General features: G+C 43.3%; 1 protein-coding gene across 1 annotated transcript; it reads left to right on the top strand.

The window, feature by feature from the left end:
• Positions 1 to 1,866: 1,866 nt before the first annotated feature.
• Positions 1,867 to 13,574, top strand: rgmb (repulsive guidance molecule BMP co-receptor b). Its single transcript, XM_062542916.1, has 3 exons — positions 1,867 to 2,396; positions 7,493 to 8,022; positions 10,059 to 13,574. The coding sequence occupies exons 1-3, from the start codon at positions 2,288 to 2,290 to the stop codon at positions 10,893 to 10,895; spliced, it is 1,476 nt and encodes a 491-aa protein (XP_062398900.1). The 5' UTR covers positions 1,867 to 2,287; the 3' UTR covers positions 10,896 to 13,574.
• Positions 13,575 to 15,649: the final 2,075 nt, after the last annotated feature.

Raw genomic sequence — 15,649 nt, 5'->3', positions numbered from 1 at the left:
CACACTATTTACATCAGACGAATGGCTTTTCCAAGTCATCCATACAGAGAATTTATAAAGCACAGCGGGTGTAACACAGACCACATGTTCAGATGGAGAGAAAAAATGGAAGAAGTTTGAATTTGTGATGCAGACAAATTTGCACACACTCTACACAGTCACACATAGAATAGGCCTACAGACACACATAATAGGCCTACATACACGTGCATAGTGCTTTGTTGTGCTATATCTATGGCCGTGTGTAACTACAAGACGCATGAAATGAAATGTGACTTTCACAGGAATGTAAGGAGTTAGGGTTCAGGTTTCTTTAAGTAGCGTCTGATATAGGCCTAGTGCTGGAAGACACAGCAGCAGATATCTAAACCGAAGTGAATGAAAGGTTTTGCAACTCTCCTACTCCCCCACCGGACAGTGAAAGTGGTGCTGCTCCAAACCTTGCGCGTTTGTAGACCTATAAATACCCTTTCTGCTGCAGTTGTCCCATACAGGAAACGGGAATAGGAGTGGCTTGTAAATTCTTTGAGTGTCTGTATTTTCGCTCATACACTTTAAGTGAGGCAGCAAAACAAATTAGGCTATTATCATTTGTCCTCATCAGGACAGTTGGTAGCCTAATATCTCCGTACGAGATCTGAGGGTGAATGACAAGGGGAATAAATTGTGTCAGATGTTAGTTAGCAGACATCAGCATGAGATTTCATTTAAAAAAAAAAAAAAAAAAAAAACGTGTCGGTAGACCTCACCCACGCTTTCAACAACATTATTAATAGAATTCCATCGTGTTATATGAAATACATTTCATTTGCCTTTTATTCTGCTGTGTAATTCAGGCCTATAATTTCTTTTCGCTGGTCAGAACAGGTGACATGGTGAACAAGTGACATACAGAACTATGGCCAATAGTTAAATAAAATCGGACAAATTGTTTACATGCAAACAGCTGTCTGCCAGATGATAATTGTGTAGCTACAGCCTAAGAAACCCAGACACCTCTCTCAAATCAAATGGAAAAAAAACAAGTATCAGACATATGAGATATCTAAACAAGTATCAGTAAACCACACGGATTACTGACACTTGATGTACTCTATTCTTTTCACTTTTCACTCTTTGTTAATCACCTTCAAGCGCAATTCAAATGTAGAACGTGTCAGAATATCCATCTTTCATTGCTGCGCATCGAACCACTTCAGTGAAGAGGTGGTGTCCCATTGAAATGTATGACAAGCCGTTTACATTTTAATTCGACAGACTTATACCATCCTCTGTAGCATGGTAAGATACCATTAAAATATCACGAATGCAATCTATACATTTGGTAAATATTTGGTAAATGGATCATTTTAGATAATAGGAGGGATCTTCAGAAATAACTGTTTTCAATGGTGTTAACAAATTCATTTGTAAGCAATGGTTTCATCCTGATAACAAGTTCAAGTAGCAAGTATGGTGCTAGACTACTATACTAACTTATGCCTGACCCTGCACTGTTATTGCTATTGTTAACTTGATTGTATTTGCCAATGTCCCATAATTGTGCCAGGCGACAATGGCCATGGCCACTGATAAGACACTAGGGAATAACTCCTGACTTTCGTCTGATTTTTTGTTTGTTTGTTTGTTTCTTTGTGTTTGTGTGTGTTAATATATGTCAAATTACAGTGTCATTTTCACAGATGAAAGTAACCTTTCAAATCAATAGATATGAGCCTGGATAAAACCCTTGAACGGCTTACCACAAATTTCTGCTCCCTAGAAAGATATAACTCAATGGGCGGTGCTTGCGCTCTCCATGGGCGTGGTTTCCGCTAAACGGAGGGTTTGGTTGATTTGCAATCGATCAGTTGGAAAAGACGGGGGGTAGATTTCCTAACTGTGGTAGAGAAATGTGATGTGCAGCATACGTGTTTGTGGAAGAAGATTGCTACGTTCCGGTTGATACAAGCATTGAAATTACTTGCTGTTGAGCGGACTAGTCCACACGGATAGCAAAGCAACCTCGAGTTTTGAAACATTATTTTCAAGTGTGTTTTCGATAATTGCTTTCGATCGGATAGATATAGAAGTATTACTTTGTCTTTGTTTTGCATTTACGCGCGGAAGACGCACAGATCGCGAATCTATTACTGACGATTTTAATGCAATTACGGACCACAGGAAGCCGGGAGTAAAGTAGAAAACAGGAGAGCAGAGGCCCGATTTCTCCGCATCGCCACAAGTCCACCTCTGTTTCTGCCGTGGAGTAGGCTACTTGAGTCTCTCACAACCGCGACCTGGATGGATGGGTATGGGGAAAACAGGATTTTGTTACCCCGGGGCTGAGCGCCTCATCTACGCGTCATCATATATCCTGCTGATCTTGCTCACTTTCTCAACCGTGGTCCAGATAGGTAACTGATATTTCCTCATCGCTTTCTCCCTGTTCTTGTGGTTTTTGCCCCCTGACATGTCAGTGATAACACGACACTCGTTGTGTTGTTGAGCATAGCCCATTGGATCTTCAGACGCCTGCTTAAATGACACAAAACGACTGCCCTGTTGCTTAAATCACCCTTAAAGTAGGCTGTGAAATAGCATATCATGTTAATGTGAACTAGACTGAAGTTGGAAGGAGTTTGGGTCGTAAAACGACTCCTTCAGACTTTCACGTTCGTCCGGATTCTTGGCCGAGTTTGCACTGTGTGTAGTTAATCTACGTTCATTTAGTTCATGTGATAGGTTGATAATAAGAAGGCTGGCTGACAGAAAGATTTGGACTAGGGATTTGTTTGTTTGCGGTGGTGTCAGCTCCTATCACTAGCGTCTCAACATGTTCATACAAATTGCGACTTTTGTTTCCATCCGTGGCCTCAACGCACTTCACACGAGTCTAGCCTACTCGGTTCCATGCGCCATTCCCATAAGCTAATGGTTTGCTTAGAAAAGTTACTAAGTCGCGGTTAAGACATAGTCATGTCTTAGACACAAGTAGTCAAGATAGGATAGCAGGCCTAACATTAGATGAAAATAAATAGAATACTGTTTTTGTCCTACAAGTCCAACGACATTTGGAAAACGTGTCAGTTACATTTACGTTTAGTTACATCTAGGCTATTTATTTGTCATCAAGATGGCAACTGCAGTTAAAGGTCTAATTAGTCCAACAACCTGTCATTGTTGCTTAATTTAAGGATTACGACAGCTGAGTATGACTCCGAAGTAGCCCACGCCCTTTTGATTTCCTTTAGCTTATGAATGCTGATCGATACCGTCAATCAGCCTTGTTGCATAGGGCAGCCTGTTCTGTGGAAGGGTTTCACAGCAAACTTAACCCAACAATTTTGTCCCTGATCCGTGAATAGTTCACTGTTAATACTAGCCTACACATTTGGTGGCCTGTTTTCTCTTGGCTCGGTGACAGCTGCTCCACTTCGGGTGTCCTGACCGTTGCCCGTGTTCGCGGCCATCACAAATGAATGGTGGATGGTATGCTGCTGGGTGTCCATTGAATAGTCACACCTTCATAATTCATTTAACATGGATCCCCGGCAGCTGGACATGATAGGGTTTAAGTCACTGAGATGACCAGGCGGTCCAAAGGCACGCTTATCCACTGGATAAATCCCCACCTGAAAACTAAAGGCTGTTGATTCAGACAAATTTTAGGGGGACTTCAAGCATTGAGTGCCCGTTTCCACTGTGCATCCCTGCGTAATGCTCAGTTTGTATGTTGCTTCTGATTTGATTTCCATCTTTCTGCCATCATTAATTTATGTGTAGCCAGTAGTTTTTATGGCATATAATTTCACACTTTTCAGCAGCTGTAGTCTCCACCTTCTACAGCCTTCTATAGCCTGTTTTAAGGCCATCCAGTTGTCCACTTGGACATGCACATTGTTAGAAAATATGATATATATATATGAAAATATATATATATATATATATATATATATATATGTGTGTGTGTGTGTGTGTGTGTGTGTGTGTGTATAGTGTATATATATATGTATATGGCTATTGCTTCTGGAAAGTGAGGGCATGGTCGAACCCCTTTGTGTCTTGATCAAATTCACAATCAAGAGACATGAAAGCTAATAGGATATACCAAAGCTATTTAATAGAGGTTTTGGCATATATTCATTCTCTACTTCATACTTTTTCTTAAAGCTTTGTTCTCAGTTAATTCACTGTTTTTAAAAAAGCAAACAACAACAGTTGTGTAAGAACACAGTTGTAAAGGAACCCGGATTTGAGAAACATTCTTCTTTTAAATCACCGGATCGTTGAGGAGGGAGCTCATTTCCACTCGCACAGCCTTGGATATTGTATGGCTAACAAAGGATTGCTGAGGCACTGTGTTGAAGATGTCATTTAGATTCTGAGGCTCGTGGGGAAGACAGGATGAGGGGGGGGGAGACTAGGGGCTTTTTGAGAAAAAGGGCTCTTGCTTGCCTGCTCTGTGGTCGTTAACATTCAGTTCTGCACAAGGCGGAGGTCTGCTGACCCCACTGCCCTGGCCAAATTCCACATCTTGAAATTTCACTCCGCGACACCAGCTGGGGCCCTCTGGAGCTGAGAAGGTTTGCTCAGACGGCCACCCTGAGAAAATATTTCCAGCTACTTAATTACAACAAGGCCGCGCTGTGTGCTGCGAACGAGATGCCTCATTCATGGAGGAAGAAAGCACAAATTAATTTTGGGGGCCTTGAAACAAATACCTAGTGTGTTTTTTTCTCTCTCTTTTTATGTTTTTATTGCTGGACGGGTTTTTAATTATCTGCCTGGAACAAGAACAATAACACCAAGCACATTGTTCTCATTGCACTCAGAAGAAGTTGAATCCTATTTTAAAGCAAATAAGAGCTGTTGTATCTGTCACATCTTAGATATATAACATATCATACCACAAGGGAGTGATTCTCATCTACTTGCGTGTAACCTTAGTGAATGAAACAGTATAGTCATTAGCTGATTATAATACATTAATAAGCTAGATACATTTGCTGAAAACAATGCCGGTATAAGTACTTTGAATTGGTGGCTAATAGGGAGTCAAAATACCTGTGTTTTAATATCAAATGTCTGAAAGTGAAAGCCACACTTCAAGCTAATTCTTACCCATGCGCCCCGTATCACTTTTTTTTGGTGGATTTGTATTTGGAGTTTGCCTCTATTTGTGCAGGTCAGGCTCTGTGGATTTTGATGCTAATTCTGAAACCAATTAAGTGTCTGTTGTGCCAGTCAGGGGATCTAGCAACACAATTTGACAAGGCACTGAGAAATTCTCGCTCGGCATGTGACAGTTTGATTTTACACCTCTGCTGCCCCCAACTGGGGCCCTTCTTAGCCATAACACAGGGCAGCTCTATGTAGTACCCCTGATGCACCACTCTCAGTCTGGTTGAATCAGGCATGCCATGGGGCTCCTCACTTTTTTTTAGCAGTGCATCTGGGATGGAGGACCCCACCCCACCCTCCTCCACCCGTCTGTTTGTGTGACTCCTGTCAGGGCCAGGAAATATCCGGCTGCATGCTCCTTACCATGCTGATTCAAATAGGAATGTCAGGTGATGCTCTAATTGTTTCCAGCTGCCCAATGGTGAAAAACAGCTTGTGTCGATGATTTCTGTAAATTCGATTAGATGGGGGTGGAGGGGTGAGAGTGTGTGTGTGTGTGTGTGTGTGTGTGTGTGTGTTGGGGGGGGGTTACGATCAGGAGGGTTCAGGAGGCCCAGTGCGCAGCCACGTCCTGCTCACACATGTTGGTGATAAAAGCCCTCCAGGCAGCGCTCAGGCTCGGTGGCATATGAGGTCACACGGAACCGCCTGTGTTCTCCGTGAAAAGATCTTCTGTTTGGCTGCAATTTACAAGGCATGCCCACCAAACATGGTTACATCTGCAGCCTGCTTGTTTTCTTTGTGCTCCACATTCTGCTCCCCTTCATCGGGCGCCTGGAGATGGATTGACGAATCCATTGAGATTCTTGCTCTGATAGTGGAATGTAAACACATCAAAGAGGATCTTAGTGATTAAGACCCAGCTCTCGCACTGGCCAGAACTGGAATTTGGCTGCTCAGAGGAATCCGAAAGCCTGTTGTGCTTGAAACCAGGTCTGATAAGGTGTCTTGGACTGGAAGTCAAGACTGCTTTCCCCTCCATTCTCTGTGCTTGATTCTGAGACCACAAACTATTACATGGTATTAGAGAATATTGATCGACAGAAAGCATCGAATTGGCACGTTCTCCTATGGCCCAGCAGAATTCTTATACCACTGAAACATAGCTAGTCAGCCAAAGTTGACAGTAGATAATAAAGTTCATAATGCACTCCCCTGCATTTGAGTCCTCGGCAGGGTGCGGCTTATTGGCAGGAGGAAGCCTACTTGGGGAGCGTTCGCTGTGTCAGATGGGAAGATTAAAGGTGTGTTAATGGAGAAACAAGAGTGGCTATCGGATTAAAAATGCTCTCTTTTTTGTAATTGAGTTAGGCAGTGCATTACGAAGTGTCATTTGAAGGACCGGATGGAAAGTGCATAATTATCTATGCCTTAGAGAATCGAGTAGCCGGCCAGATATGTTGAGGAGGTATGAGTATAAATAGGTTGCATTAGGCTAGACATATTGCACAGATTCATCATTGCTACTCAGAAGAAATGTCCTGAAGTGAAACCAGAGCCAAATAATATTCAAAAGTCAAACTCTGCACTATGTTCCCAGTGTACTTCAGCAAGTAGTAGAATGCTACCTGTTGTTCTGTAAGGTGACTTAGTATTTTCTCTCTTTCCTTCATAATTATTTAAGCTTGACTTCTCCATTATACCAAGCTATCAAAGCAGTTTTTCACCATTGGTTAATATTCTGTGAAACTTTGGCAATAGACAAGAGGTGTTTCAGTTTTGTCCCAAAGCCCTAGAACCTTTTTTTGGCTGATGTGCCCTGAGTGCAAGATTCTTACCATACCTAGAGTATTAGTACTCAAACTGGGAAAAGCCTATGGAAACGTTCAAGGTGCTACTCTCACAACAGCTAGTAGCCACACTGGGAAAGCTTCCACTGTTTGTCTCCGCTGAGGTGTTTTATTAGGACTTCCTGTTGACCTAATTTTAGTTTCTTTACTTTATTTGGACCATATGATTTAATCTGACTCCAATGAAATGAGATGCCTGTGCATCTGTTTTGCCCCTCTGAGAGAAAAAGTCAGCTTTAATCTTGTTAAATTAGAAATGTTCTACTAGATCGTCAATTAAAACATGCAGCCGAAAATGCAGTACAACCTGTTGTTGTGCATTCTGAACGTTTGTTTTTACCTTGCTTTTTATGTGTACTGTATGTTGCTTTTTGAAAGATATAGCCAACCTCATCAATTCATTCTTTATAGCATATCTATCAGTATATATTGATGACAAACATCCAGTTGAAGTACTGTTACTGATTAGAACAAAATGAGTGACCGCTGATGACCAAGGGGTTTTGTTTGTAACGCCGCCATGTGTTTGTTTGTTCAAGAGGGTAGCCAAGTGCACAGCACACATTGCCGCATCCAGAAGTGCACCACCGACTTCGTCTCGCTGACCACCCACCTGAACTCGGCGCCGGATGACTTGGACGTGGAGTACTGCAAGGCGCTGCGGGCCTACTCGGCCTGCACGCAGCGCACGGCCAAGAGCTGCCGCGGCAACCTGGTCTTCCACTCGGCCGTGCTGGGCATCAGCGACCGCATGAGCCAGCGCAACTGCTCCAAGGACGGCCCCACGTCGCCCACGCACCCCGAGACGCCCGCGGAGCCCTGCAACTACCACAGCCGCCACCTGCACCACAACCAGCAGGCCTCGTGGCTGGGCGGGGCGGGCACCGTGCGGCCCCCCACCTACCTGTTCTGCGGCCTGTTCGGCGACCCCCACCTGAGGACTTTCAAGGACCACTTCCAGACGTGCAAGGTGGAGGGCGCCTGGCCGCTCATCGACAACAACTACCTGTCCGTTCAGGTGACCAACGTGCCCGTGGTGATGGGCTCTAGCGCCACGGCAACCAATAAGGTCAGTCAGGCATACCGAGCCAGTCTTTTCGCTTGACCTCTTTGATGTTTGCTTAAGGAACAGTGTGTATGTTCTTAAGATGCACGAGAAACTTCAAAACTGGGCTTAAGTGGTGCTTAATGTAATGATATGATATGAATTTGCTTTTAGCGTAATGTTGAGTATTAGTGAGGACATATGTTTACACTGCCTTCTATCAACTGTGACCCCTATATAATGTAGAAAAGACAAGAAAGTATGCCACATTGTTCTATGGCTATGCAGATGAGACTTCAGTTTGGTTACATGTATGCTTTACATGCAATAGCAACTCTTATCATCTTTATTAATGCTTAATAGCCATATCAGTTGTTTCAGTAGTAAATGTGCTGTTCCTTTTTGCAGTTGTTAGTAAGTCTTGTAAAACTCAACATGTCGTTGAAGAAATGTACAAAATCCTTGTTCCAAGTTGGTCTACTTACAAATAATCACAATGAATGTTGTTCAAGCCATCTAGGGTATATTTTATATCAGGAGTATTGTCTTATTTACTGTAGACCGACATCCAAAACGTGTTAATGTCTTTCAAGGCCAGTGTCCAGTCCAGCTTGAACGTGCACATTTTTGGCCAGATTTAGAGAGAGACATCTGCAGGGCGGCCGCTTCCCCGAAGTCATACGCACGGCATAAAAAAGTTGTAAATCTGGGGCCGGGTTGGCAGATAACCCAATTTCCCAAACTCTGACCAAATCTCCACAGGTGCAAGCTAAACAAAGCAACCAGCGAAGAAAGGCCTTGTGACCAACACTTGTGACCAGACGGTCCATGAAATCCTAATTTTATTAATGAATACATATAGCATTTGCTTTGGTATGGCCTGTAATGAATTGAGTTTAAAGGAAGCCTTTGCTGTTAGTTTGAAGCTAAGGGGAGGCAGAAGACATGACCCAAACAGGATTTTTAACTGACTTACCCAAAGAATGGCTGTTCTTTCACATGAAATGCACACAGAGAAATGGCGTTGTCTGTTGTCAGTGAGGTGGACGAGGGCTTTTGGAGCCTGGGAGGGAGACGTGTCCTTCACAAAGATGTCTTTGAGGATAAAATACTGGATTGTTGTTTTCCTCCAAAGTTGAAATTGTCTGAGGCCATGTGATGAAAGCTTGAGCTTAATGAACAGGGAGTCTCAGTTGACCTTATGACTCGGGAGGTGGAAAACTATTATTAGCCATTAGCACATAATTATTAGCACACACCCCTCGACTTCAGGCTTTTCAGATTCTTGCCCCTAATGGCCAGCTAGTCGTCACTTTTCATCCATGTCATCTGGGGACAAAACTGCCATTCATTGTCTGCTAATGTAGCACTACACTACTCATTAACCAACTGCCATATCCTTCTCTCATTGGACAGCATGTTGTTTTTTTCTCTTACTCACTTTCCCTCACACATTTTTCCCCAAGCAAACATTAATTGAATTTCATTAAAAATGTACTTTGTGCTCCAACAGCCAAACTACATTAAAGATCAGTCAGTGTGAGACTGAAGTTAAAACTGTTTGTAGCTAGCTACCCAGCTCCCCCTTCAAGTAATGAGATGAGACTAAAAGTTTGTCATGCTCAAATTAGCTGACCGTTTCTAGACCAAGCTTTCTTCTTGCGTATTTCTGTTTAATATCTGAGGCTATGCTGTACTCCTTTAAACATTGGTTCCTGTTTTGTCGTTCTGAAGCTGCTCTAATGGAGGCCTGGGTTATTTATTGTTGAGTGTGCATATCTGTATATATCTGTATATTTGCCTTATTTGGCCTTGGGCAAAATGCACAGATGATATGCAATCATTTTTGGAATCTAGAGCAGTGTAGAATACACTCTGCATCCTTCTTGAGATAGTAGCTCTATGATCAACGACTTCCTTCCTTCCTTCCTGCCTTTCTTTCTTTCTTTCTTTCTTTCTTTCTTTCTTTCAATCAATAGTCGGGCAGTTGACCATGTAGTAATCTTGAATTCAATGTTTCCAGATGGATATAAAACAAATAACATCCTTTCCTCTTTCAGATCACAATCATCTTCAAACCCTACCAGGATTGCACTGACCCGAAGGTGTACCAGGCCGTGACGGACGACCTGCCCGCTGCCTTCGTGGATGGCACCATCAGCGGCGGCGACGGCGAGACCAAGAGCGTGTGGGTGATCGAGAAGTCCGCCGGGCACCACGTGGAGATCCACGCCGCCTACATCGGCGTGACGGTGATCGTGCGGCAGCTGGGCCGCTACCTGACGCTGGCGGCGCGCGTGCCCGAGGAGATGGCCATGGCGTACGACGACGAGACGCAGGACCTGCAGCTGTGCGTCAACGGCTGCCCGACGTCGGAGCGCATCGACCGCGACGGGCACCTCCCTCTGCCCCTACAGCAGCCCCTGCAGGAGCCCCAGCAGCAGCAGCAGCAGCAGGAGGCTGGCATGAGGCATCAACAGCACCACCATCACAATCACAACAATCACCACAATCACCACAATCACCACAATCACCACCACCAGCAGCAGCAGCAGCAGCAGCAGCAGCAGCAGCAGCAGTACCAGCAGCAGTACCAGCAGCTGCCCCGGCCCAACGCCCAGCGGGCGGCCTACTCCCTGGACGCGGCCATGGCCAAGTGCCGCGAGCAGCTGGAGGTGCAGGACATCTACTTCCACTCGTGCGTGTTCGACCTGCTCACCACCGGCGACGCCAACTTCACCATGGCGGCGTACGACGCGCTCAGGGACATGAAGGCGCTGCACCCCAGGAAGGAGCGCTGGCACATCTACCCGCCATCGGGTGCCACGCGGGCACAAGCGCCGCTGCTGCCTCTGCTGGTGGCGTTCTGTTTAGTTGCTGCCGCTTGGCTTTGGTGAAAACACAAACAAATTAGCACGCGCAAAACAAAATGTACCATATTGATCGGGCTGGGTTTTTTTTTTATTTTATTTTTTTTAAATGATGGTACTATGATGATGGTATGGTGAAGCAAAGCAACAACAGACAAAAAAGTGTTGATGTATATATGGTGCACGAGATGAGTCATACCCTCTTGACCCTAGTCATGAAAAGTGAACTCTCTCTATCGTGACTGTACATTTTGTGTATATTACTTTTTTTTCTCTGAAGACCTGGATGTAGTCGTTTGGTGTGTGAATTGTGTGATTTTTTTTTTAATACCTCAAGATGGAGGACGTTTTAACAGAAGCACTTTATTTTTTAATTTTTTGCAAGAAAAAAGAACAGCAAAAAGCAAAAAAAAAGCAAAAAAACACCTGAACAAAACAGTGTTTCCCTTAAGCAAGCCCAATAACCATGGAACAGCTTGGAACGGTATAGCTATGGAACGGTACTAGGCCTCACCCATATGACACAGCCCAACAGTTTTCAAATATGAGTGCAATGTGTTACTTTTGAAAGTGAACGGGGTGGACAAACTTGGGATCTCAGCGCTGGTAGAATACTGCTCTTCACAGTGCTTTTTGGCACGCACACAATGTTTGACACTAACTTCACATGTCCGGACTTCTTTGCCTTCTAGTGCAACTTCTGAACATGGTACTCAGTGATGGTACTTGGCCCGCTACATGGTACTTAAGTGACAACAGAGGGTTTCGCCCCTGCCCTGATCACTGAATGCCCTGTGTACGATTGATTATATCTCACTCTGTTTAAATCTACTCTATGTTTCTGTCCTTTCTCTTTGATCAGTGCAGCTGGCAGTTGCGATGGAACCAACAGCAGCAACAGCAGCAGCAGGATATCATTTATACCTACTGAGTTTATAACATTGTGGGCCCACTAAAATGATGCTTTTATGACCTGAATATGAAAGTTGTGGTTGTTGACTGTTGTAGGAACAGCTGTCAAGTGTGGGCGCAGTCATGAGGATTGAATAGTCTGAATGATTGTTCGGGGTAAACATTTATATGCTTTCCATCGTGCAAATACGGATGTGTTTCTAGCTTGATTTCCGTGACCCAGCGGATCTGGAGTCTTATTTTAGATGCTCTTCAGCATGCGAACGTGCAGAAGTCAGTAAACAAGAAGCAAGAGAGTTCATAGAGGTGACGTGTTTTGGTTTTTAACTCCGGAGTGATTCTCTCGTACCAAACCCATGTTAGTATCGATGGAACTGGAATCCAGCACCGATGAGACAAGAGTGCTCTCCTCTGCTAGATCAAGCCTCCTGACCACAACCCACAGTGTACATGCAATCAGAAGTTTGGGTGTTTTTTTTGTATTCATGGTACTACTCTTGATAGATCTGTTAGTCTTCACCAACGTCTTTCTTTCAGCAAGCGGCACTGACGATCACCTTATAGATATCGGACCATTGATTGGATTAGATTGATTGGCTGTTTGGTTGATTGGATCCCTTCTTTTTTTGCTAACCAAAGATGAACTTACCTGAACCAGAGGAGAATCACAGTAAACCACATCTGAAGTGCAGATGAATATTTTTTGTTTATGTGTGTGTGTATGTGTGTGGGTGTGTGTGTGTGTGTGTGTATGCTCGCACGTGTTTTTAACGTAATTTGTTAAAAAAAACAAAACAAAACAAAAAAACAAGTGTGTAGAGGTGTGACTTGGGTCAGATTTTTGTTATGTTCCGATAGCTCATTTACATTGATATGAATGTCCTCCTCAGTGCAGCTTCCTTAGTCTGTCGCTCCCGCTCACCCCTTGCCTCTCTCTCTCTCTCTCTCTCTCTCTCTCTCTCTCTCCTCTCCCCTTGTCTCTCCCCCTCTCTCTCCCTCCCCTGCTTAGTGTGGACGGAATAACATTCACAGCAACAGCAGCAGGGAGCGATTTCTAGAGATGGGAGACACTTAAGGGAGGGTTCATGACAATTATGGTTTCCCACACTCTTCTCTGCTCTGGAGTTGGTTGCAACCCAGCAGCGCCATCTATGAAAGGAATGTTTTGAAGCCGGGTATGAGATGCCAAAATATTCCCAACAGGGGCCACCCGTGTAACATCCCAAACTCCCTTTTATCACATAATCACCTTCTAAAAAACATTGCTACTGTAGAATTTTCTTTCTTTTGTTTTGCAACTACTGCCAGTGCTGAAGAGCTGCTACCATACTGTGACAAGTGTAATAGATTGTATTTAGAACACTGGGAGTTTGACAGGAGGTTGGTTATCAGAATCAGAAATATTTCAATGTGAGGTGGGATATTTATGACCCGAACAAGGCCTTGGAGTGCAATCAACTGCAAAGTTAAGCCTACATCCTGTGTTAAGCTTTCGTTAGCATTTGACTTTGTGATCTCTTTTTGTCGTGAGTGAATATGAGTTTTTGTTTTGTGAAGAGTGACTGCTCAATGTTGATACTTAAATTATTTATAAATGTAGTGTCTTGTTAGAGAAAGTTAAGCTCCATACTCTTGCTGTTGGAAAAAAAATGTTTCAGATGTGATTGTACTGCCACCTAGTGGACCACCATTGTTACATCAGTGTTTTAGTATTGTACTGGATGCGGTGAAGAAAAACTGATAAAAGGAAAACGTGTGTTTTATTTAAAACAATAAATTAAAAGTACAAAATTATTGTTAGTCCTTTTTTGCATTGCAGTTAACATTCACTGTTCAATTATCAATTCACAATCATCTACAGATTTCACCCAATTCACAATGTATAATTAGTGTGGAACATTATGCCTTTGGTGATTAAGCCCATGATAATGACTATGAAATGGGTCTGTCTACATAATTGTGTAGTTTAGAGATTCCATTTTGTGAACTAATTAGAAAACAAATGTTACATTCACATTTTGCATTTACAATGTATTAGGTTCAGAAAATAAACCCCCAGACTGATTGTCTACGAATGCAGTAGATCTATCTACCTTTCTAGGCCAGTGTCACCAATGTCTACAAAAGAAAGAAAGAAACAAACAAACCAACAAAACACACACACATTTAAAACAGCACCTTTGATCGGCGGTTAGTGGCATCTGCCTGACACCTGTGAACAGTATCTGCTCTGTCCTGGATAGTTTGTGGTGTGAGAGGGATCAGATATCTCAGTGTGCTACCACCACACCACACACACCTGTGTGATCCATAGACACACACTGCAGCTTCACCATCAGGCCCAACGTCTCAGAGAAATTCCCTTCAGTGAAAAATACACACACACACCTTAGAGCAAGGCAGCATCTCTTCTCTTGCAGAAAACTGTCTCTTTAGAGGTAGTTGGGTTGGTCCTTTACTGTTGCCATCTTCAATAGTCATGGGAAATATTCTGAAAATCACAAAAGAATACACAGTATGTTCGTGTTAGTGGTGATGGCCTGGAGTAGGGGTACTACTTTTATTACGATAGGACACTTATCATAAGAGGAAAACATTTCATAATAATACAGCATAATATAGAATTGATTAGAGAATATTACCATTTTATAACCGCTCGTGCTGTCATCAAGACATTAAAGATGGTGATCTTCAGAAGAATTGTTCTAAGAGCCAGGACAATTAGATGGCTCGTCTGTCCTCTTATATCTCCTGAATGAGACACATTTGGTGATAATATGTCAATGAATATCTCGGGTATGACACAAAATGAACTGATTTCTTTTGATAGATGATTGAAGAGTACTAGACATTCATTACCTTCAGATATGATGGATGTGCTGCTTAGATACTCGTAACACTGGGTAGACTCTTGTCCTGAATCTGAAGACAGAGTTGTCATTTCACATAATTGTTTTTTATATTATAGTATTTATCTAGTTATTTTCATTGAGCTATTGATATTATATTGACATTGTTGTGTATTGCTATTCTCCTTCATGTAGTATTACCAACTTTTAATTGGTTTACTATTACAATTTGAATTATTGTATTGTTGTTATTTGTATGTCACTTTGAACAAAAGCATCTGCTAAACACCATAACCATAACCATAACCATAACCACATAATACATCCCCACACATTATAATGAAAGGTTCATGAAGTGTTCATGAAGGTGACACACCTGTCGTCTTATTTGGAAATTCGACATATCGTGTCTGTGTGACTCTAGCCATTCTCCTGTGGCTCACGAAGCAGATGTAGCTGTCCCACTCGCTGGACGCCACCGATATCACAGACGTGGCCGTCAGGGTGCCGTCCAGGTCCCTCATCAGGCTGACGACGGCAGGCCGAGGTCCTCCGGCATGCGGCGAGATCCAGGCCACTTCCAGCTCCCCGTTCAGGATGGTGCTGACCACACACACCAGGATGGTCAAGCCCCCTGACCCGGGCCCCGACAGGTGAAACGGAGGAGAGAGTGTGGCTAGCAGCTCACCCTTTGTCTGCACTGTAGAAAACAACCCATGTTGCACACATGAATTAGCATGCTTACAGTACATACATTGATCGGGTTTCCCAGATTCGTTAAGAAGCTCTCAAGTGCTAAGAACTTCTTAGGAGCGTTCTTAGAACGTTCTTAGAGCGCTCCTAAGAAGTTCTGAGCACTTAAGAGCTTCTTAACCAATCTGGGAAACCCGGCCATTAACATTTGAATGATAATATATGAATTAGACTGAGCTTTTCACACCACCCTGCACATGCATAATAGTTGGCACATATCACAACTCTAAGATAATCAATGGTCAACTTTGAACTCTTCAAATGAGT

The sequence above is a fragment of the Sardina pilchardus genome, chromosome 8, assembly GCF_963854185.1.
Source record: "Sardina pilchardus chromosome 8, fSarPil1.1, whole genome shotgun sequence".
Taxonomy (NCBI): domain Eukaryota; kingdom Metazoa; phylum Chordata; class Actinopteri; order Clupeiformes; family Clupeidae; genus Sardina; species Sardina pilchardus.
This window is presented reverse-complemented; position numbering and strand designations above follow the sequence as displayed.